This window comes from Vipera ursinii (genome assembly GCF_947247035.1).
Source record: "Vipera ursinii genome assembly, chromosome: 7".
In the NCBI taxonomy this organism is placed as follows: domain Eukaryota; kingdom Metazoa; phylum Chordata; class Lepidosauria; order Squamata; family Viperidae; genus Vipera; species Vipera ursinii.
Genome location: NC_139521.1, coordinates 10,959,647 through 10,984,823, shown reverse-complemented (window position 1 = coordinate 10,984,823; position 25,177 = coordinate 10,959,647). Strand labels below are relative to the sequence as shown.

General features: G+C 42.1%; 2 protein-coding genes across 2 annotated transcripts in view; one reads left to right on the top strand and one right to left on the bottom strand.

The window, feature by feature from the left end:
* The window catches only part of CRACD (capping protein inhibiting regulator of actin dynamics), a 32,776-nt gene extending 10,849 nt beyond the window's left edge, over positions 1–21,927 (bottom strand). Inside the window, exons 1-5 of the mRNA XM_083368020.1 lie at positions 21,792–21,927; positions 12,725–12,889; positions 10,490–10,558; positions 7,281–7,463; positions 367–5,077 (exon numbers count right to left, since the gene is read on the bottom strand). Of these exons, the coding sequence (XP_083224146.1) occupies positions 367–5,077; positions 7,281–7,463; positions 10,490–10,558; positions 12,725–12,889; positions 21,792–21,911 (5,248 nt within the window). The 5' untranslated portion in view covers positions 21,912–21,927. The remainder of the gene's footprint in view (positions 1–366; positions 5,078–7,280; positions 7,464–10,489; positions 10,559–12,724; positions 12,890–21,791) is intronic.
* Positions 1–25,177, top strand: part of PPAT (phosphoribosyl pyrophosphate amidotransferase) — a 320,661-nt gene that overhangs the window by 135,743 nt on the left and 159,741 nt on the right. The window lies entirely within an intron of this gene.

Sequence of the window (25,177 nt, the reverse complement as noted above, 5' to 3'; positions counted from 1 at the left end):
TTGTCCCAGTAGGACTGAAAAGGGCGTATCAGTCTTTATTTAAAGTGATGTGAGTATTGCAGTGTTATCAGTATTCAAGAAAGACTGCAGTCTTCAGGTCAACTACAAGTCAATCAGGCATAGGTCTACTTCCAGGTCACATGCTGACCTCGGGCACCTGTATAAACTTCAGCTTTTTCAGCTAGGAAAAGAGGAGTGTCTAGAGGCACAATAAAGGAGACCTACACCAAATCCATTGATTAAGGATGAATGTCTTCTTAGTAGATTTCATTTAACGTTACCTGGTCCACCTTCCTTGCCGAACCTTCCTAATCAAAGGCAGCCTTTTCGCGAGGACGTTGTACTTGAGAGTTGCCTTTTGCTTACCTTTTTTCAACGGCTCTGGCTTTTTTTCCGCTTTCTCTCTCCAGGGCATGGTGATGGATGGAAAAAACGATTTCTTCTCTCTAGATTCTTCCTCCTCGTTCTTGCTTTGACTGGGGGCTTGGGAGGGGTGAGGACTTCCTTTACCTTCACTCTTTCTCCAGCTGGTGTCAGGTTCCACTTTAGATACCCTTTTCCCGATGGGTTCGGTGACGTGAGCTCTACGGGGTTTCGAGAGAGGAGATGAAGGTGGTGTTTGGCTGATGGGCTTTGGAGCCAATGCAGGTTTGGGTGGTAGAGGTGATTTAGAAACAGTTTTTTCTTGACCAGGCGCAGACGTAGGACCAGTAGGACAAGATATAGGTGCAACAATGGTGTAATTGCGACTAATAATAGTTAATGTGCTGTTGTCGGAATTAAGCTTTGCATCTTTTCTCTCTTGACTCAGAGATTTGCTATCTTTTAAAAATAAAGGTTTTGCATCTTGCTCATTGTCTGGGGTGACCAGTGGAGTTGGCAAGCCATCAAAACTATCTCCTGCACTGTATCTTTTCTTCTTCTTTTGCTCTGCTTGCTGGTCATAGTGAAAACGCAAGGAGTAATTGGTCCTCCTTAACTTCACCCCAAATGGACCGACATTTTCTTCTCCACTTGGTGACGCTCTGTCTATTTTTTTGGAACCAACATTCTGTTGTGTTTCCATTGTTGACAAAGTCTCCGATGGGGAGAGTTCTTTATTTGGAGAATACGGGAGACTTGGAACAAGAAAAGACGGGAGATCTTTGGCAAACTTACATCCCTCGGTATTGCCTGCTACTTCTTGTCGCCCTCTGATTTTCCCTGGTGAAGTTCCTACATTCTTTGTACCGACCGGTGACTCTGTTTGGACTGCCTCGTTGTCTGAAGGCAGAGTGGATGGACTCAACTGCACTGCGGCATTTTCTGCTTCGGGAGCAGTTTTATCCTCTGCAGCTGTATTGGTTTTGGACATTTCCGAAAACTTATGCCATGCAGGAGTTATAGAAAACTTTGCATTTGCTGACAAAGTCTTCCGTAAGTTACCACGGAAAGCACTTCGCCCTTTAGCTGTCCAATCATCACTATGCCTATTAAGACTTCCATTGTCTTGCTCATTAAATTTATCATTTTCTGCACCTTTTAAGATTTTTGAACGAATCGAAGCCCATTCATCCAGGATGGCTTGGTTGTCCACTGAATCCTGAACATGTTTCACTTTAGTACTGTTCGGCCTGCCATCTACAGGTTTCTGGATGCTTTCTGGCTGAGGCGCATCCATCCCTTTCTTTTCTTCTGTTAAACCAAGTAAAGATTTACAGGCTGTATCTTTTATCTGATTGAGATTTACCGCAGTGCTGCAGAGTTGTGCTCCAGTGACCAAGATCGCTGTATGTGGAACGCATAAAGAAGTTGGAAGATTACTAGAACCTCTACTAGACTTAGGGTCTTTAAATTCTTTTGTGGCCGAAGGAAGCGGAGCCTCTTGAACAGGTGTAACTGGACTTAAATTCACTTTTGGAAATATAATTTCTTTTTCTCCAGAAGACACTTGAAAGGTGAAGCCCCTGGACGTTGTTTGCCCGGCGTCAACTTCCTGCCAACGTAATTCTTCACCAAGAACTCTTTCCTGCTTCTCAACTTCGGCGTTCACCAAGTGATGAATTCTTAGACTGCCTTCTTCCATCTGCTCTTTGCCTGGCTGAGTTCTCTGTTGCTGCCCTGCTTCTTCTTTAGCTTGTAGCTCTTTCTCAACAGTTTGCAAGCATTCATCATCTGGATGCTTACTCATGTGTAACTGGTTGGATTCCTTCTCTTCTTTTGGCTTTTCCAGGGACTGCTGATCTTCTAAACAGAGGATTTTCTGCCTTTCCAATTGTAGGTCCTCTGTCCTTTGTATAAATTCCTCCCGTTGCACTTCCTTTCCAGCCCACAAATGCCCTGTTTCTGCTGGTGCTACTTTTCTATGTTCTGCTGATCCAACCGATTTTGCCAATTTTTGCTCCTTTGCACCAAATTCGTTCAGGTTTCGCTGTTGCTCTTCTTGTCCCTTCACTTTCATAGCTGTTCCCTTCTCTTGCAATTTGTTTCTATCGTCTAATTTTTTGCTGCTTTCTTCTTGTTCTTTCTTTCTCTGTCCTAGTTCTCTGTTTTGCTCTTGCAGTAGTTGTTGGTTTTCAGACTCTTCACTTTGCCCTGTTTTAAGTTCTTTCGACACCTGCTTTCCCAAATACGGATGGCTTATTTCTTCTTCCCGAGTCTTTTGCTTTTCTGGTTCTTTCTTTTTATCCTTCCATCCTTGCTGGATGAAACTGTCATTCTGTTCTGTTTCTTGATGTCTCTTTTCTTCTTTTGCATCTCTGATGTTCTGCTGTTTCTGCATCATACAATCTTTATGCCTTTGTTCTTCTTGTTCATATTGTCTCTTCTTTTCCTCCTGCGGCCTTTGTGCCTCCTGTTCATGTCGCTTCTGTTCTTCCTGCCGTTGTTTTTGCCGGTCCAGTTCACTTTGTCTCTTTGCTTCCTCCTCCCTCTGTCTCTGTAGCTCTAGTTCACGTTGTCTCTTTTGTTCTTCCTCTCGCTGTCTTTGTCGGTCCAGTTCACGTTGTCTCTTTGCTTCTTCGTGATGTTGCCTTTGGACCTCCAATTCACACTGTCTCTTTTGTTCTTCCTCCAGCTGTCTCTGTAGTTCCAGTTCATGTTCTCTCTTTTGCTCTTCCTCCCGTTGTCTCTGTAGTTCTAGTTCACATTGTCTCTTTTGTTGTTCTTCCCGTTGTCTCTGTAGTTCTACTTCCCGTTGTCTCTTTTGTTGTTCTTCCTCCAGCTGTCTCTGTAGTTCTAGTTCACGATGTCTCTTTTGTTCTTCCTCTCGCTGTCTTTGTCGGTCCAGTTCACGTTGTCTCTTTGCTTCTTCGTGATGTTGCCTTTGGACCTCCAATTCACACTGTCTCTTTTGTTCTTCCTCCAGCTGTCTCTGTAGTTCCAGTTCATGTTCTCTCTTTTGCTCTTCCTCCCGTTGTCTCTGTAGTTCTAGTTCACATTGTCTCTTTTGTTGTTCTTCCCGTTGTCTCTGTAGTTCTACTTCCCGTTGTCTCTTTTGTTGTTCTTCCTCCAGCTGTCTCTGTAGTTCTAGTTCACGATGTCTCTTTTGTTCTTCCTCCCGTTGTCTCTGTAGTTCTAGTTCACGTTGTCTCTTTTGTTCTTCCTCCCATTGTCTCTGTAGTTCTAGTTCACGTTGTCTCTTTTGTTCTTCCTCCCGCTGTCTCTGTAGTTCTAGTTCACGTCGTCTCTTTTGTTCTTCCTCCCATTGTCTCTGTAGTTCTAGTTCACGTTGTCTCTTTTGTTCTTCCTCCCGCTGTCTCTGTAGTTCTAGTTCACGTCGTCTCTTTTGTTCTTCCTCCCATTGTCTCTGTAGTTCTAGTTCACGTTGTCTCTTCTGTTCTTCCTCCCGCTGTCTCTGTAGTTCTAGTTCACGTCGTCTCTTTTGTTCTTCCTCCCATTGTCTCTGTAGTTCTAGTTCACGTTGTCTCTTTTGTTCTTCCTCCAGCTGTCTCTGTAGTTCTAGTTCACGTTGTCTCTTTTGTTCTTCCTCCCGTTGTCTCTGTAGTTCTAGTTCACGTTGTCTCTTTTGTTCTTCCTCCCGTTGTCTCTGTAGTTCTAGTTCACGTTGTCTCTTTTGTTGTTCTTCCTCCAGCTGTCTCTGTAGTTCTAGTTCACGTTGTCTCTTTTGTTCTTCCTCCCGTTGTCTCTGTAGTTCTAGTTCACGTTGTCTCTTTTGTTCTTCCTCCCATTGTCTCTGTAGTTCTAGTTCATGTTGTCTCTTTTGTTCTTCCTCCCGTTGTCTTTGTAATTCTAGTTCACGTTGTCTTTTTTGTTCTTCCTCCCGTTGTCTTTGTAATTCTAGTTCACGTTGTCTCTTTTCTTCCTCCTGCTGTCTCTGTACTTCTAGTTCATGTTGTCTCTTTTGTTCTGTCTCCCGTTGTCTTTGAATCTCCAGATCATGTTGTTTCCTTGTTTCTTCCTGATATTGCCTTTGGACCTCCAGTTCACATTGTCTCTGTTCTTCTTCCTGTTGTTGCCTTTGGACTTCCAGTTCACCCTGTCTTTTTGCTTCTCCCTGCTGCCTTTGTGCCTCTAGTTCTTGTTGTTTCTTCTTTTTCTCCTTCTGCCATTGCGTGTCCACTTCATGTGGTTTCCGCTCTTCCTGCTGTCTTTGTGCCTCTCGTTCGTGTTGTGCCTGTTCTCGATACCTTTGTTTTTGTTCCTCAAGATCCTGAGATTTTTTGGGGATTTCTGCCTGCAATTTTTCAAGCCCTTCTCCCTTCCTTCCCTGTTTTTCTTGTTCTTTTAGGCCTTTTGCCTGATGTTCTTGATCTTTTTTCTCCTCCGTTTGATAAAGTTGCTCTTCCTGAAGTATCGGTTTTCTCCCTACTTGTTCTACTTGGACTCCCTCGAATTCTTGAAATCTTTTGTGTTCCACTGGGCTTGTGAATTTCGCTTCAGCCATTTCTTCCTTTTTCCCTGCGGTTTCCCAGTGGTTTTGTTTTCGTTTTCCTTCAGTTTTCTGTTCCTGGACTTCTCCATGCTGGATTAACTTGCCTGGTCTGTAATAGCCATCATCTTTTGTCATTTTATCTTCACTGCCCTGCGATTCTAGGATGTCTTGTTCAAAGTCAATTTCTATTACACTTTGTACCTCCTAGTATTGGGAAATAAAAAATAGGTTTACTTAATGCAGTAGAAGGCTATTATAATCCTATTCCTATTTTAAATAGTTCATTGTGATGAATTACAGGTAGTCCTCGACTTACATCAGTTCATCTAGTGACTATTCGAACTTATCACGGCACTGTAAAAAGGGACTTATGACTGTTTTTCAAGCTTACAACTGTCGCAACATCCCCATGGTCACATGATTAAAATTTGGGCACCTGGCTACTGGTTCATATTTAGGAGAGTTGTACTGTGCACGTGATCACCTTTTGTGATCTTCTGAGAAGCAAACTCAATAGGGAAGCCAGATTCACTTAAGGACTGTGTACAAACTCAGTGATTCACTTGACAACTATAACAAGACAAGTGGTAAAATGGGGCAAAATTCACTGTCTCACTTAGCAACAGAAATTTTGAGCTCGATTGTGGTTGTAAGTTGAGGACTATCTGTATTTGTTTTTATAAAACTTAGTCATATATTGCAACAATGTTAATATATTCTATATAATAGTGGTGGCGAACCTATGGCACGCGTAGCCAGAGGCAGCACTCAGAGCCCTCTCTGTGGGCATGCACGCCATCCCCCCAGCCGCACCCACGCCCATGGCCCCTTCCTCACCAGCAGCCCCCCCCACGGAGGAGAATCGTCCCGGGCGCAGCCTGCACAAAACAGCACAGCCAAGGACATGGCAGCCAAGCAGCGAGGACAAGACTCCACTCTCGCACCGCACCCATTGTGTGCAGATGATGCTGCGGGATTCAGAGGGCGTGGCCGCCATGATGCTGCTGGGCCTTCTGGGCAATCTGCTGTGGTGGGCCGTGGAGGCTGTGGGTGGCCCTGCAGGCAGGACAGGTGAGGGCGGGGCAGGGGCGAGGCGGTTTGTGGGCACTCGGTCTCTAAAAGGTTCGCCATCACCGCTATATAACATTTCAACATGTATAAAACAGATTAGGGCCTAGTAATTTGTCTCGTGTTGAATCCATCTAGGTTTCAAGCAGTTTGAACTACTATTTATGGAAATACCTATTTTTTGGGGGGGGGAAAACAATTAGCATTCTACCATTTAGAAAATGTATCCATTCCATAATTCACTATTCATCTAAGAAAGTTGCAGGATATGTAACTTGTATTCAAAGATATAAGGAATGACTCCCAGTTCTGGTGTATACTTGGACAAAGAACTGCAGGACGACAATGGTACAGGACTGTAAATGTTGAAGTGAAATGGAAATAGAACATGCAGGTGACAATATCTTATCTGACAAAAACCCTTGTTAATTATATACACTAATATTGGTGAACTAAGCAATCATTGTTCTTACATTTCATTCTCACCCAACCTTAGCATGTACAATTTGTTCTACTTCAAATTTATAGGTTTATCTACAATAGTACATGAAAGTTGTGATACAGTAATTTACTCTTCAAATTGCTCAAGATTCTTTGAGATTTTGCCCAATAGATTTATGAAAATCTCCACTCCAATAAAATATTTATAGCTCAGGGTTGAACTGTGAACTCCTTGGTACTCTCTGAGCTTGGTGGTCTGATTGTAGTCATTTCATTATCAGTCATTTCATTATCATTATCAGACTAGGTAACATAATTAGTACTACCAAATGTTAGTACTAATTAGTACTAGCAAATGGGGTTTGCTACCGGTTTAATAGTAGCTTGCCCTACCAGTATAGGGGGGATTAGGGAATACTATAGGGGGGATTAGGGAATGCTAATAATTCCCTGATTAGGGAATTATTTTCTGCTAAGATTGTTTGTCTGGTGTTAATCCCTGCTTATCTGGGTGTTGGTTGCTGTGGAGGAAGCCGTTTTTCTTTCCTCCTTAGCGCTTTACGATCTCTTTTAAATGGTGTATAAACATCATTTATCTCTATAGTATATACATTTTAAAGTCTATATACATTTCTTTTACAGATGAATAGGAAAAAGCATATTGAGTGCAAGTCAGTAAATAAAATAGCAGAACAGTTATGACTTTATTTCTGAGAAATGATCATCATAAATAGCAGGGCAGAAAATCTCCCAAATAGGGTGAGGTAGATTTACATCCATGAATACCAGCTGACCGGTGATACCGAAAGATTCAAAGGTTGCCCAATATTCTTAGAAGAGGTCTGTGTCTTAAAATCAGCCGCTAAAATTCAGACCTCCACAGCAATCAGTCCAATACCTTTGACAATCTGTGCTTTTTGGAAACCCTCTGATTCTTTGGCCGGACTGAGAGTTTGTGCTTTGCTGCGCTGTTGTCCAGGCAAACGGTGGCCAAAGGGATGGCATCAAGGTTGACAGTTTCAATGGTTCCAGAAGGTGAATGGTGTCTTTTTGGCCGAGATGACACTTTGACAGGGGTCACCTAGAGAAATCCCAAGAAAAAGGAAAAATGATGGAAAGAGCTGAGAGCCTGTATTTAAAGCCAAACGAATTCCAAATCCAGTAATCACTCTAGAAATGAATTCAAAGCCAGGTTCGGGAATTTCTCTTATTGTTTTTTTTTTTTAATCCCATTTATATCCCATCCTTCGCCGAAGACTCAGGGCGGCTTACAATCTAAAGCACAAATCAATGTGCTTAGCAATATTGCTTTCCTTCTTTATTTTTATAACTTCCTGTGCCCCCAAATGGCCTTGATAAATCTGAGAGAGAGAGAGAGAGAGAGCGCAACCTGACTGCAAGGAATATAAAACCTTCCATTCCCTACCATTCAGTCAGAACTGAAGCAGCTTCTTGGTTGAGAAGCAAAACGTCTTCAAAGAAAACACAAAGAAAGTCCAGTTGCCTTTTGAAAAAAGCATCTTTGGGACAATCATAACCTGGATGACTGAGAATGTCTGTGAACACTAACTCTATGATTTGACAGAGGGCACCTTTTTTTCCCCTCAGCACCACACAATGTTGTTATTTTTTTTTTCCTGAGCTCACAAGCTCAAGACTCATTGCAATTAAAAGGACTGGAAAATGCATTGGCACAACACTCATTTCGGCTGAGCCAACTTTCAAGAGACTGTCCTTGGATGAAAATTGATTGTTTTGTCACCCTGAGTTCACTTCTTCTAAACGCCTTCTTCTGTGATCTTCCACAAACTGAAAGAATGGCTAGGGGAGTTGACTGGAGACCTTTCCTGTCATAAATGGCCACCCTTGTCAATGCACACTTAAGAGCTGGTACCAGGCAACTATTCCTTTGGCTTTCAAAACAGCAAATGGATTGAGGGAAGTCAGCCCTGCCCAGAGAAGGAAATATTAAAAGGGCAGGAAAATATATTTCCTAAAAAGAAATTAAAGAGGCAGAAAAGCATGCCCAGTTTTTCTTAATAGCCCCAAGTCTCCCTCCCCCAAGAAGAAACCAACTCTATAGAAATGCAGATGTAAACCATTCAGGAAGGTTGAAGCTAAGAAGACTTCAGACATCTAAAATCTACATACCCCAGCCCCAGGGAGGTGGGCTGGGACTTACAACCAGCAAGATTCCTAGAGGGGCCCACCTGGACCCAGGACAGAAATACGTGACAGGAAGTAGCCACACAGGAACAGGAAATCACTCCAAACAATAGAGTCTAGGGGGTGTAAAAACCCACTACCCACACGTGGTCAGTCCTTTTTTCTGTTGGATCCATCTTGCTAACTGGCTTTCTTCTGCAATAAACTACAACCTTCTTCCCAAAGCAGTTGCCATGTTTATTCCCCACTTTGATGAACCATGATGAAGACTTTTTTCCCAACAGCATGACAAAGGGCACCACTTGAACATTCCCCATTAACAAAGCCATGTGACAAGAATCTCTTCAGAATGTTAGCTATGAATCCCTATGAATGATGTTCCCACATTAATGCCTTACTGGTGAAGTTCTGAACAAAGCTGTGGAGGATCTCTATGCAGACATAGTCTATTATCAAGGTTACTTTCTCAAAAAAAAAATCTGGACTACGACCTGAACAATAGTTTACCTCTCAGTGATCCAGGAGCTACATTATCTGCTCTACTGCTCTACTGTGGTAGCGTGGAAGCAAAGGAAAGAATGAATGTCTTGGTATATCTATGGACCAAAAGTTGAAGATGAGGCAGTTTCATGCTATACTCCCAGCTATTCTTTCTATTGCAGCCAGCAGTAATTCTGTCATCCCCAAATAATTCTGATTGATAGGACATTTGGAATTTTGAGACTATGTCTGATAAGGTAAAGGTAAAGGTTCCCCCGCACATGTGTGCTAGTCGTTTCTCATCTCCGTTTCAAAGCCGAAGAGCCAGCGCTTGTCCGAGGACGTCTCCGTGGTCATGTGGCCGGCATGACTAGACGCCAAAGGCGCACGGAACGTTGTTACCTTCCCACCGTAGCGGTCCCTATTTTTCTACTTGCATTTTTACGTGCTTTCAAACTGCTAGGTTGGCAGAAGCTGGGACGAGTAACAGGTGCTCACTCTGTTATGCGGCACTCGGGATTCGACCCGCCGACCTTCTGATTGACAAGCTCAGCGTCCTAACCCCCTGAGCCACCGCGTCCCTTTGAGCCACCGCGTCCTGATATGTCTCCCCAAATAAATACTATGGGTAAATTCATCTAGTCACAAAATGGCAGCCATTGTGAGTATGACCAGACCCGAAAAACTACTTTTGATAGCTCCCCAGAACAGTCTATCCACTTCAGGTTCTCTTCATCCTTGTTTTCTGAGCAGGTCGCCATACTTTCAAACAAAATACGGTATAGGCCATTTGAATTTTTTTTTATTATTATTATTTTTATTTTTATTCCATTTATATCCTGCCCTTCTCCGAAGACTCAGGGCAGCTTACAAGCTTAACAGTAGCCTTCATTCTATGTATATGCCTGCTTATTAGGGCTTTCACACACACCCCAAGCGACATTATTACAAAGTCAGCTTAATTTCCCCCAACAATCCGGGTCCTCATTTTACCTACCTCGGAAGGATGGAAGGCTGAGTCAACCTTGACCCTGGTGGGACGCGAACCTGCACTAATTGCAGGCAGCTGGTGTTACTTAAGGAGGCATTAGCCCACTGCTCCACCAAGGCTCTTAATAATGCCAAGCCCATCCTAGAAAGATAGTGCTTTGCTTTGTAGCATGCCAACTTTTCATTTTGGGCGACTGGCTGGGAGGATGGTGAAATAACTCAAAACTGAAAAACCAAAATGCCAGCTGGGAACCAATAGAAGGTCAACAGGCACAAGCGATAAATGTCCTAAAATTTAAAGCCCTACCAAGGTTTTATCTCAGTGGCCTACAACTCCAGGTTCAAAGGTACAGGTTTACTTCAGTCTGAGTTGCCCATTAAGGAATGTGGTTAGGCATTTTCGTGTAATTTGTTGCAAATTTTGAAGTGGCCCTTAAGAAATAAGTGCCATTAATGTCTTATTTCTAATACCTTCTCATCTCTGTCACGACTTGTTTCACCCAGACTTGTGGGACTTAAAGAATCAGGCATCACAGCTGACTAGGAAAAAAAAAACAACGAATATCATACAAAACTATTCCAACCAGATACATTGCAGATTCATACTTTCTAGAAGCACCAAATGCTTTTATATTACAGTCATAATAAGATCCTATTACAATGCTTTGTCGTAATACCTAATCGAATGGCATCTACATTTGTTGCACAAATTGGCTGAATAAACAGATTTGTTCCCTTCTTTTCCAGCAATTTTAAGTCATGAGAAGAGGAAGCTGGATTGCAAGCCTAAAACGATGGACGTTTTTCTATTTTTCAGGCTTTACCTTTCATACAATTATGGAAAAAAAAAACTGTAAAAAGTAAGGCTTACAAACAACAACAACAATGAATTAATAAGAGGCTAATGAATGTTACTTATAAATGCAGGTGCTACGTATTTAAGGGAGTGGGTCAACTGAGTGTGCATTATAATCCAAATATTCTCATCTTTCATTTTTTAAAAAATAGCTAGCGTCCAGTCCTATCAAAAACTCAGGCTAAAGGCAAAACATGCATTTACTTTCTGTCTCCTTTATTAAAAGCCTCTTCCTGTTTTGGGTGTTGTATCCTTGGGCAATCATTTTTTCTGGGGGACGGGGTATACAAACCACAGGCCATACACAGTGTGCCAGCCCTATTTTTAATTTAATTTAATTTAATTAATTTAATTTTAATTTTAATTCCATTTATATCCCGCCCTTCTCCGAAGACTCAGGGCGGCTTACAAGCTTAGCAGTAGCCTTCATTCTATGTATATGCCTGCTTATTAGGGCTTTCATACACACCCCCCCAAGCGGCATTATTACAAAGTCAGCTTAATTGCCCCTCACAATCTGGGTCCTCATTTTACCTACCTCGGAAGGATGGAAGGCTGAGTCAACCTTGAGCCTGGTGGGACTCGAACCTGCACTAATTGCAGGCAGCTGGTGTTACTTAAGGAGGCATTAGCCCACTGCTCCACCAAGGCTCTTATTTTTGTGGCCCTGGAAGGCTTCTGTAACCATGCCACCAAAGCAAAATAAGGCACATATTTTCGTCCACAGGTGTCACTAGCAATACTCTTTGTGATCCTGAGAAACAGGGAAAGGCTTTAAAGATGAGATTATGGACCCAAGGATCAAAGAGTTGTCAATCCCTGATTAAAGCCTTGTATTTCTTTTTTTAAATCCCATTTATATCCCGCCCTTCTCCGAAGACTCAGGGCGGCTTACGATCTAAAGCACAAATCAATGTGCTTAGCAATAGCCTTCATTCTATGTATATGCCTGCTTATTAAGGCTTTCGAGGGGGCCCCAAGTGGCATTATTACAAAGTCAGCTTATTGCCCCCAACAATCTGGGTCCTCATTTTACCTACCTCGGAAGGCTGAGTCAACCTTGAGCCTGGTGGGACTCGAACCTGCACGAGCGAGAGACGGCTGGAGCTGCAGGGCTGTCAGGGCTCAGTGGAAGCGCCAGGATAAGCGCCAGGCTCCAGCTGGAGCTCAGCACTGATCCTGGCGCTTCGGAGCCCAGAAGAAGCGCCGATCAGATGGAATGTTGCAGCATCTCCAGGGTCTTGTGATTTACATTCAGATGCTTGGCAACTGATTCATATTTATAACGGTCATATGTTCCAGGCTCAGGTGAAATGACCAAAACCTGCTGCAACCACCGAGCAGACGGGGGCAATAAAAACCAAACACCCCCCACCCCACCCCCGCTGCCAATCATCAACAGAAATGCTCACAACAATTAAAACCTCGGACAGGAGGAAGAGCACCGCCGGGCGGGAGGGCAGGTGTCTTGCTCGGCTGTGGCTTGGGGGAGCACTTTTTTCATTGCCATCATAACTTCAAACAGTCACTAAGCGAACTGTTGTAAGTTGAGGACTACATGTACTTCATCACTTTTTTCCTTGGGTTTTTTTTTTTGGTCAAGTTTTTGACACCTTGCTAGGCAACTGGTGGTACTCGGATGTTGCCATATCCTAAAAGTGGTAGAATGGGTGAAAAGGTTGAAAAGCCCTGCTCTAGGACTACCATTGTCTGAAAGACTCCCAAAGGGCGGATTTCTCTGCAATACGTAATTTATCATCCAGCTAACGTCGCTGAACATCTTCTATACACATATGTATTACTTCATTTTGGAGCTTGGTAAGTGGCTCCACACCATTAAGTAGACTTACTTTAGGGTGGTTCTCTGGAAGGACCACATCTGGTGGCATCACGGTCTCCATGGGGTTATTCAGCAACCCATCTGCTTCCAAACTTGCAGTAACTTCCCCAGGAGCTTTGACAGGAACGGTCATTTGGGAGGGTTGGCCAAATTTAATATTCTTGGCCAACTGTTGCTGAAAATCAAAATACAATTGTATATTAGACATGGAAGGAGGGACAGTGCTGTTCTTAATTGGATAGCTTGGGCTTAGCAATCAAGGGCAATCCATTAGGGGCAAGAATGTCAAGATGGCCCCAATGTCAAGAGCCATGGTGACACAGTGGTTAGAATGCAGTACTGCAGACTAATTCTGCCAAATGGCAGAAGTTCGGTTCTGAACCAGCTCAAGAGTGACTCAGCCTTCCCTCCTTCCAAGGTCCATAAAATGAGGACCTAGACTGTTGGGGGCAATATGCTTACTTTACAGCTTAGAGAAGGCTGTAAAGCACTGTGAAGCGGTATATAAGTCTAAATGCTATTGCTATTGCTATAACTAGGTGACAAAAGCCCCATCCCTTTTTTTTTTAAGAAGGCTTGCACGGATCACACATGTAAAAAGCAGCTACAGCTTGAGATACACAAGCACACTGACTTTTTGACACACTGCCCCTGTGCACATAAACATCTCCATCAGGAACAATGAGATTATAAATATTAAAATATTAGGTGATAAGAGAAAGCAATTTCCACAAAAAAGTAATACAATGTGGGACTCAACCATCCACACCGCCTTATCACTTTCAAGAGACCAGTCTAGGTTCAAAAGGAATTTTGTTGGTTACAATGTACCACGTAATAGTTAGCAACCCTCCCTCTAACTTTTTATTTTTTTAAAAAAAAATATTCCAATTATCTTGAGATTTCCGGAGATTAGCAGAATCTTAGAGGATCTCACAAGAATGAGAAAATCTTGATCGGTCAGGTTAGATTTCAACTTTCCCCAACTTTCACAAAAGGACACCGCAAACGCCTTGCGAGATTAGTAATTTTTTTTTAGCAATTTGGGACACGCACTTTTTCTTTTTTGGTGTCTAGAGTTTGAGAATACAGAAAGGCAGCCAGACTTGGATCACAAATTCAGCTGATACTTCAGAATCGGATGATCATTCCATGTTCTTCAAGCCGTGTCCACTCTTTCACTCTTTGCCCAACTTTCCTGATGTGGAACCCATACCAGATACTGCTACATTGGCATTTAGCTATCCTTCTTCCTTGAGAACATCGTTTCCTTCTTTCTCCGCTACTTGACCTATTCATAGATATTTTCTCCTCCTTGTCGTTCTCTGGAAAACTACCTCTTGTCCCTAAGAACGAATCGATCATGTTCCCATAATCAGGGAACAATGGGCAGGTATATGACTTGCATTTCTTGTTTCCCTGTATTTCATGTAAGGCTGAACCCAATGGATCTTGTCTTGCAGATATGTGAGTGTAGACGTTTCCTCATCTGATATTATTAGGCAATAGGCATTGCCAGCCACTGTTCATAGAGGTCTTCAGTTATCTTTTTTTTAGCAATGAGTTTCGGTACTTAGAATCCCTTCCCTTTCCATTATTTTTATAGGTAAAGGTAAAGGTTCCCCCGCACATGCGTGCTAGTCGTTTCCGACTCTAGGGGCCGGTGCTCATCTCCGTTTCAAAGCCGAAGAGCTAGCGCTTGTCCGAGGACGTCTCCGTGGTCATGTGGCCGGCATGACTAGACACCAAAGGTGCACGGAACGCTGTTACCTTCCCACCGTAGTTGTCCCTATTTTTCTACTTGCATTTTTACATGCTTTCGAACTGCTAGGTTGGCAGAAGCTGGGACGAGTAACAGGCGCTCAGTCTGTAACACGGCACTCGGGATTCGACCCGCCAAACTACCGACCTTCTGATCGACAAGCTCAGCGTCCTATAACCCACTGAGCCACCGCGTCCCTTATTATTTTTATAAGTGGGGTCAAAAGGAATGAACAGGTGGACATGTACTTCTTGCAAGAGTTAAACTGTCTTAGAATATATTGAACGGGCAAATGGATACTTTAGTATTCCCCTCTTCAAATATACTAGCTGAATCACGCTCAGCTGGGAGAGGCGACACTGCCAATTATTTTTATTTTCTAAATTACAGGGAGATTTTCCGCAGGGTCTCATCTTGCTGTCTGTCATCTGATGTGTGACAATGCATAGGAAATGAACGCTCGAATGGAAGGGTAAAGAATCTCATGGGATTTTCAAAACAGAAGTATTCTTCTAAGCAGAAGAAAACAAGATGCCCAATGAAAAAGCATGCAAAATTAGAACAGTTTCTTGTATTACACCAAGGTTTCGTAATGCTTCCTGCTAGATTTAACCCCTCAAAAGTGGTATCACAAATAACAAATCAGATTTAATTGTGCATATACGTACGCATGTTGAGCTCAATTCCTGATGACAGTATCCATGAAATCTTCCCAACAAGGCTGTATAACTGATCTGACATTTTTTTTCTCCCAAAATTCTCATTCCCTCCCTCCCTCTCTCTCTCTCTCTCTCTCTCTCTCTCTCTCTCTCTCTCTCTCTCTCTCTCTTCTACTTTTGCACTTATTCAATAGCCTTGAAATTACCAGGTAATCCTCAATCTGCGCCATAACTAACTCTGCTGAGTTTTGGAGAGCAATCAAGGCTGTCTACAATTGCAAGACACCTTACGCAAACTCTGATATTTAGAGAGCTTACAGATTTTATCTTAGAGGTCTGTTCTTTCTCTCCTTTCACAGTTTGTTCTTTCTCTCCTTTTACCGCTTGAAAATGAATGGTCGCTGACAGCAAAGATTTTGTAATTATTTGCTTTTGAAAGGCTTATTGAGAATTGGAGAAGAACAAAGTTTTTTGATGAGGCAACAAAATCAGTTGGGCAACTGGGCACTCCAATACTCCTGCTGACCAAGGAAAATTATTATTATTATTATTCTTTAGGCATTTAAGCTTCATGTGGAATGGCATACACTGACAACCACATCTGTCCCCACTATTTTTACATTTTCTTTTTCTCCACATGCAAAACCTGTGAAAATTGCCACATTATATTGGCTAAGAAGAGATAAAATAAGACATTAATATGCCTCAAGAATGCAAAATGTCTTTTTAAGGGAGTCCAGGATGAAGGATTAAGAAAAAACTTAGTGAGGTGCTTATACAGGTTGGATGCCGTGGTTTCACAACATAATTTTCAAGTGCATTTTTTAAAAAGTTGGGGTGTTTTTTACGTATCCGTCTTAACATATAAGAAAACTGACATCTCAAAGGATCTCAATGTTTCTTCTCCTTTTCTTTTGATCAGAGAAAAGTAGTGCATCTCTCTGCTGGTTCCTTTCTGAAGACAACATTTTTTGTAGATGTTCCTTGTTCTTTCATACAAAATTCTCTGTGAAGTATTTAGCAAACTGGAATTTCTAATTATTATTATTATTATTATTATTATTATTATTATTATTATTATGAAGAAGAAGAAGAAGAAGAAGAAGAAGAAGAAGAAGAAGAAGAAGAAGAAGAAGAAGAAGAAGAAGAAGAAGAAGAAGTTGGAAAGGACCTTGGTGGTCATCTAGTCCAACCCCCTGCTAAGGCAGGAAACCCTATACCATTTCAGACAAATGGCTGTCCAGTCTCTTCTTAAAAACTTCCAGTGTTGGAGCATTCACAGCTTCTGGAGGCAGGTAGTTCCACTGGTTAATTGTTCTCACTGTCAGGAAATTTCTCCTTAGTTCTAGGTTGCTTCTCTCCTTGACTAGTTTCCATCCGTTGCTTCTTGTCCTGCTTTCAGGTGCTCTGGAGAACAGCCTGGCTCCCTCTTCTTTGTGGCAGCCCATGAGATATTGGAACACTGCTATCATGTCCCCCCTCGTCCTTTTCTTCATTAAACTAGACATACCCAATTCCAGCAACCGTTCTGCATATGTTTTAGCCTCCAGTTCCCTGATCATCTTTGTTGCTCTTCTCTATACTCTTTCTAGAGTCTCGACCTCTTTTTTACATTGTGGTGACCAAAACTGGATGCAGTATTCCAGGTGTGGCCTTACCAAGGCATTGTAAAGTGGTATTAGTACTTCACGTGATCTTGATTCTATCCCTCTGTTAATGCAGCCTAGCACTGTGTTGGCTTTTTTGGCAGCTGCAGCACACGGCTGGCTCATATTTAAGTGATTATTCAAAGGTACGATCCTCCAAAAATCCTGGATCACAACTTTCATTAATTTTCAAGCATTGCAAAGGGACAGATTGGGAAAGGCTGATTTTGAGCACTGTATAAATCTTCAGGTTCAGGCTGTTGTTGTTTTTTCCCCATCTTCAGCCCTTATGATTGTGTTTTTATTCCACTGAAATCTTTGGGGCAAGTTAACCTTCAGATATAAATCAACGTGGGCCTCCTATTCTATGTACGTTATATGTGGTGCCTGCTCAAGCGCGCTGAATATCGAAAAAGGCTTCTGAATGGAACTATTGTTGGGAACAGTTTGGGCTTTTCAAAGGCAATTGTTTAATGCATTCCTCTGTATTAAAGAAATGTATTGTAATCTGAAAGAGTTTGAAAGGCACGACGCCATCAAGCAAATAAACAAGCAAGCTGGGATACACTATGTTTTTATCTGGCTTTATTGAGATTTCCCTACCACAGAATATTTGCCATAGCTATCTGTTAGAGGCAGAGCTTTTTTTCTCATAGAACGCTCAGAACGGAGTTCCGGCACCTTTTTTGGATGGAACCTTGTAGGGTAGGCAAGGCGGGTTGTATGACGTGTGTGAGTTCCGGCACCTTTTTCTTTTACAAAAAAAGCACTGGTTATTGGTATCAGTATAAATATGTGATGAATGAACTCTTTAGGGTTGTTTTAATTGCATTGGGTTACTTTCTTTCCTTCAACATTTTAGAGCAGGGATGTCAAACTCACAATGTCACGTGACGTGTTGTGACATGTTGCAGCTTTTTTTTTCCATTGCCGGCAATGGGGTGGGTGCGGTTTCAGCATGATGCATGCGGCCCGTGGGCCAGCAGTTTGACACCCCTGTTTTGGAGAGCACTTCGTTAAAAACAATTTCAGTTTTCTTTCCGTACCTCTGAGAGCTGAGATAATTTAAAATATCTTTTTATTTCTGTTCCACCGTTTGCTTTACAATGAGATATTCTTTTAATAGGAATAACACACTAACACAATATTAATGCAATACAAGAGTCTCTTCGTATGTCCACTAAAGGCAGTGACATTTCTGATTCGGTTTGCTTGTAATCTGTGATCTTGCTAAAAGTTAATTTTTTGATGGTTCACAGAAAATCTCAGACGGCCTATTGAGTCATTTGTCAATGCACGTCTGCTATTTATGTCAGAGGCTGATTTAAGATTGGATTAGTTTTATTTACGGGCCTCTTCTGGAATATAAGGAGGTGGATTTATTGGAAGCGTGTTCAGCACCTGAATTGGTCATAAGTGTGAAAAACGATCACTTTTTTCAGTGCCGTTGTAATTCTGAATGGTCGCTAAATTAACTGTTGTAAGTCGAGGACTTCCTGTTTAAACTTCTGTTAAATATTTACCTTCCCAAATGCTGCCAGCTTCGGGTCTTTTGGAAGACATTAGTAGTAGTTACCAGAGCCAAGCAGAAGTCTTAAGAAAGCTGGTGGCATATAACACCTTTTCAATATAATGAATAAATGAAAACTTCCTTTTAAAATACCGATAAATTCCCCCAATGTCATTACAGTACAAATACCTCAAATAATCGACACATACGCTTCCTGTTTTCCATTCACATGCCCTTCACGCACTGTAATAGTAAGATACCTCTTTCAAGCATATTATTGAAACTTGTTTTTCTTTGCTTCATTTAGTGGTTAATTATTCAAAGCTGATCTAATCAAGATTTAAATCCTCGATCGCCTCTTAGTCCTATAGCAGCCATATGTTTGGCTTACTGAAACTTTTAGGCACCCTCTGGACGGCAATGGGAAGAAAGTGTTTCTGTCAGCCGGGGAAAAATTAGGAATTCATTCAGGCAGAGCAAACTTTCATATGGCTGGAAGATTTACTCCCCCACCCACCCACCCACCCCAAAAAAGTCATATTTATTTTTTCTTAAAGTACTGAAGCATAAAATTACAGGAGGGACTCGAAAAATGGAGAGAATTCTGAAGATGAAATTCCTTTTCAGTCTCTCTCAAGGGATGGGCACCATATCTGTAGCACATACCCAGCAAGTATGCAAGCTTGGTGAGATGTGTTATTTGTTTTCAGGATTTACTTCTTAAATCTGCCTACCCACTCCTCAACTACGTAAAACCTCAACTACGTAAAACCGAGCAGCACCCATTGTGGAGGACTGAGACTGTATGATTTGCTATTGTGTTACTCTTAGTTTGCCTTTTTCCTTCCTTCCTTCATTCATTCATATTCCCTCGGAAATTCCACATCCAGGTGTGTTTTCTTGATGAACTATATGGGGTACGTATTCTGCAGGATCCAATCTGGGCCTTCCAAGTTTTCAGACTCATTCTTAGAGCCCATGATCAGGAAACTTCTCTCTGGCAGAGTGTGTGCTTTGGGCTATTCTCTGTGTGTGGTATTTATATGGTGCCTGTTGTGTGTGACTTTTTAGATGTAGATTGGGGTGTTGTTTCCTTGTGCTACCCTGGCCCTCAGTTCCTAAGTACTTGATAAGCTAGGGGTAAATCAGCACTCCTGTTTCCCAGGCTTCAATCACTTCCCTGGCTGTTTTTGTGCCTGCTTGTCCAACAATCTTAGTAGATGCAAAATTGAATGTTTGTCCTTGTTTATTGCAATGTGAAGCTACCAATGAGTTTGGGTCTCTTCGTCTTGACTGCTCGCTTGCAGTCTGGTGGTTAGATTCTTCCCTGTCTACCCTACATAGATATTTTATTCTTGATGAACTATGGGTCAAAAATGGAACAATATGTCATCTTGATCCTTTTAATTTTCCCCTTCAGTAGCAAACCCAAGTCCTGCTATTTTCATAGAAAACCTGAGTCCTAAGGCTGGGAGCAACATTCACCAAGACATCCTATGTTGGAGAAAGAGGCAGGCAAATGGTAGCTGTTGGTTGGAGATAAACAACAACAGCAACAGCAAAACCAACAAATCAATTCAGGACTTATCCATCTTGTCCAGTTGCTCCATCCCCAGAATTTGGCCAGCAACCACTTTTTCAAGGTAGGAACAGACAATATAGTTTTTGTATTCAACAGTGGTGATCTTTCAGCAGGTTTTCCTATTGTAATTTTAAAAAATTTTTCTCCCCTTATGTCCTTATGTTACTGCTCTTGTCCGTTTTAGCTGGTACATTTTATTTAACTACAAACTAATCCCAGCAATTATTGTAAATGCTAAAATAGCACAATGATTGTTAATAGTTGATTTGTTAAACAGAAAGTTGCTGGTTTCAAACCTGGTGTAAACTTTTTTTTTAATCACTGTTTTTCTTTGCCTGAAATATTTACTTGTTTTTTTTTACCTGGAGCTTTTTTTTTAGTAAGTCTTTTATCCAGTTCCTTGAATCTCCAGTCACTTGGGTTAAAAAAGTTTAATCTTCCACAGAGAATAAAATCTTTTCCTCTAAGCGCCTGGAGAAAGGATGACAGCGTGCACTGTTGTTCTTATTTAGAAAGAAGCCCATGAAAATAAAGGTAGTTCAGAGAAAGAAAAGTAATAATAATAGAAAGTTTCTTCGGGGTTTCAAACTGGCAGCCTTTTACTTGGAAGGCAATCATTATCCACATAGCACTGGAATATTAGTTCTAACAAAGATGGCTCTAGAATATAATAGAGACCAGCAAAAGCAGTAAAAAAAGGATTTTTTCCTTTTAAAGTTGGTTGTTGTCCTTCCACATACATACAGTTTGATGTTTTAACTTGGTGAATGATGTGGATCAGACATGTCAAACTCATGACGTCACGTAACGTATCGGGACGGTTTTGCCATTGCCGGCAATGGGGTGGGCGCGGCTTCCAGATAATGCATCCGGCCCGCAGGCTGGCAGTTTGACACCCCTGATGAGGATGGATGCATGGCTGACTGGGTCAGCTGCCACCTTAAACTTGCTTGTGTGCTTCGCTACCATGCGGTGGCAGTCTGCCATGAACTCTGGGGAGAGTGCATGGGAGGGGGAGTGACTTGGCGGAAAGCAAAAGTAACTGCTATATCTCCTCAAGAGGCTGCTTCAAGGTCACCCAAATGGGAGAAGAAGTCAGCTGCATACCAACCCATGCTTGAGGTGTCCATTCTGAAAACATCTTGCTTGAACTTGATCGGGCCACGGGGGGAGGGGCTTCAGCAATGGGAGGCAGTTAAGAGAGGGGAAAGTTGGACTTAGGGATTTAGGCGCATGATTCTCCATTCTGGCTAGGCATTACTGCACTACACTTGACTTCTAACAAAATTATACTTTTCTCAACTTATGGAGCCAAGGGTCATTTCTATTTAGAGGTTTTTTAATGCTGGCAGGTCTGACAAGCACATGCACTTTTATGCAAATATGTATATCCACACATACGCACAAATACACAGAAAGCTCCACCCACACACACACAAAAGCAATTGACAGGGGAAATTGTCTTAGCAAAGACATGGTAGCCAGCTTTTTCAAATTAATACTTTGTAAGCTGTGTTCAAGTGTCTCTATCCAGACAGTCTTTTGGCTTTAGAGTTGAGCCACATCAAGAAATAATGCGAAATGCTCAAAGACACAGAGCATATAACCATCCAACCAAGCTCAGAGAGCACCAAGGACCCCACATTTCAACCCTGAGCTACAAATATTCCCTCCAGTTGGTAGGACACAGTGTGGCTATGGTTTCACTTCCTTCCTCCTTTCCAACTCGAGAGCATGGATCTCCAAACTGGGCAACTTTGAAGACTTGTGGACTTCAACGCCCAGAATTCCCCAGCCAGCCATGCAGGGGAATGTTTGGAGGCCTCTGCTCTAGAGTCTTAATTAGATTATGGGATGATACAATCAGAAAGCAGACGAATTCAAACTCTTACACGGAAGCCCAAAGTTTGCTCGTTACCTGAAGAGTTTTGACTTTGCCAACGAGATTATCTTGTGACATTGCTTGAATTGACTCTTCGCTCTCTGCTCGCCCATCAGGCATAAAAACACTCTCATGGGAAAAGGCCCGTGTTCCCATGCTATAACTGGGAGACCTGAAAGACAATTTGGAGAGATAGGATGTTAGGCATACCCTAAATTACCAACGCGGTGGCTCAGTGGGTTAGGACACTGAGCTTGTTGATCAGAAGGTCGGCAGTTTGGCGGGTCGAATCCTGAATGCCGCGTAACAGAGTGAGCGCCTGTTACTCATCCCAGCTTCTGCCAACCTAGCAGTTCGAAAGCACGTAAAAATGCAAGTAGAAAAATAGGGACCACTCCGGTGGGAAGGTAACAGCGTTCCGTGCACCTTTGGCGTCTAGTCATGCCGGCCACATGACCATGGAGACATCCTTGGACAAGCGCTGGCTTTTCGGCTTTGAAATGGAGATGAGCACCGGCCCCTAGAGTCGGAAACGACTAGCACGCATGTGCGGGGGAACCTTTATCTTTACCTTTTAAATTACCAACACAGTGGGCTACTGCTGGATTTTCTTTTTCCTGCTACCAGGCCATTTTTTAGTATCTTTGAATATATAATACATTTTTTTCAGAGGAATGGATTTACTACACCTTTACTTTCATTGCTTAAATCATGGCTATGCACTGTACCCAATGCCAGAGCTCCTACACGAGTTGCTATCGAATTATAATATGTATTACGAAAGAAAAAAGGTCTTAGTACATGGGGACCAGTTCTGAGAACCGTATGCCGTTAGTTTCATTCAACTTAAATTGTAATTAAGACAGATTTAAGTTCGATCACATTTCAATTTTGCCTGGTTCCCTGCCCATTTCTTTGCTGCTGTCACTCTCATGCTTGCAACTGCAGTTGCCCACGTGCAACCTAAAAGCCAAATATGGTTCTTGACTTGAAAAAGACCCAGCATCTTTGGCTCAAACATTGGCCACAAGAACATTCGGTGAACATGACAAGGAACGGCTCTGTAGAACCAGATTATTCAAAAAGGTCATTATCTGGCATTAGAGGCAAGCCAAACCTGTGGCCTCCACTGGACTATTAGCTGCATCGTCGACGACGATTCCTTATGAGGGTCGTTACAGGCAGTCCTTGACTTATCACCACAACTGAGCACAAAATTTCTATTGCTAAGTGAAACATAAGTTCAGTGAATTTTGCTCCATTTCACCACCTTTCCTGTCACAATTGTTAAGTGAACCACTGCAGCTGTTAATTTAGTAACATGGTTGTTAAGCAGATCGGGTTTCCCCATTGACTTTGCTTGTCAGAAGGTTACAAAAGGAGATCACATAACCCCAGGACACTGCCATGGTCATAAATATGAATCAGAGGCCAAGCATGCGAATTTTGATCACCTGACCGTGGGGATGCTGCACTGATAGTAAAGGTGAAAAACAGTCATAAGTCCCTATTACCAGCACCACTGTAACTTTGAACAGTCACTCAATGAACTATTGTAAGTTGAGGAGTACCTGTACTTACCAGAAATAGGATCTATAGAATTATCAATTTCTGTATGGGCACTAGCGTTTCATTATCTTTCCTCCTGATGGGTGGGGAATTCTGGGATTTGAAATCCATACATTTAAAATTGGATGTGGTTTAGAAACGCTGGTCTACAAGATGGGGACACCAGGTCTGCTGCAACTACACACTAGTCCTGGTGACCATAATTCTTTGGATTTTTTTTTAACACCAAATTCAATGAAGGATTACAGCTTGCTTTACGAGTAGTTCTATTGCAATTAGCCGTCTTTTGTCTCTTTTCTTTTCTAGGCATCTTTCTGATGCTGAACTTTTCACGATATGGACCTATTCATGGTATGGACCAGGGGAACAGCTTGCTTTCAGAAGTTGTGGGTGCTCCATCAACTGGACAGACTGGACAGTCACTTGTCTGAAATGGTATGGGATCTCCTGCTTGAGCAGTGGGTTGGACTAGAAGATCTTCAAGGTCCCTTCCAGTTCTATTCTGAACTGAACTAAATCTACATTAGAAACAGAATTCCAAATATGGCAATATAACTGCGCTATGGTCCTACTGTGCTTTGCACAATTCTAAGAACATGATCATTCCAAAAAGATCAAGTTGTTATCACTTATTTTTAGAGTGCAGGAATCTGCCTCCCACTCCCATATTGAAGCACGCACGAATAGAAATGAGAAAATGTAAAAGACGAATAATGTCATGGGTGACCCCGCTTACGAAACTCCCTTGAACCTGTATGCCTTAATTTTGACGCTTTCTGAAGATTGCCATTCAAAAATAAGAATAAGTTGGGATTATAGGCATCCTTGTCATATTTTAGAAGAACCATTAAAAAAAACAAAAAAAAAACAAGTTTGAGCAAATATATATGCATGGAGCAAGCTCCCACTATGTGCTCAATAGCCCTTAAATGGCATGGTAATGCTATGACAACTGTTGCCAGGATACATGTGAGTTACTCCTTAGACCACAGCGATTATCACATCCAAGGACAAATTAACAGTAGAACATTATTAGAAATTTAACGTAGAATTGTCTCTCGTAAATCAGATTTTTTTTAGTCCTATTGGCATTTCTATATCTTACCAAATAACTGCCTCTATACTAGAGCAACTTACAGTAACTAAGTGGTCTGCATAAATAGTTGCACCGTACAAATTTACTTTAAGGGATATAGTAGATAATGATACAATTATAGCAATTTCTTACAAACAGGAGATTTGACTGACTTGGGGAGAATCAACACATGAGCATATCCTTTCTGAGATTACAGGACTCAGATACCCTTCTCTTGATTGTTCCAATATCTCAGGGGCTGCCCCAAAGAAGAGGGAGTCAAGCTATTCTCCAAAGCGCCCGAAGGCAGGACAAGAAGCAAAGGATGCAAACTAACCAAGGAGAGAAGCAACATAGAACTAAGGAGAAACTTCCTGACAGTGAGAACAATAACCAGTGGAATGACTTGCCTCTAGAAGTTGTGGGTGTCACAACTGGAGGTTTTTAAGAAGAGACCAGACAACCAAACCCTATACAACGGTATAGGGTTTTCTGTCTGGTCAGGGCTGGACTAGAAGACCTCCAAGGTCCCTTCCAATTCTGTTATGCTGTTATTCTGATCGTGCTTCTGTACCTTTCTCTTATTCTCTTATTACTTTCTCTTCTTCTCTTTCTCTTATTATCTGATCCCTCATTGTAGGATGACTAGCAGCTGAATGTCTGAAATAGTCTAGGACAGGGTTAGGCAACCTCGGTTCTTTTGTGACTCGTGGACTTCAACTCCCAGAATTCCTGGGTCAGCTGACTCAGGAATTCTGGGAGTTGAAGTCCATGAGTC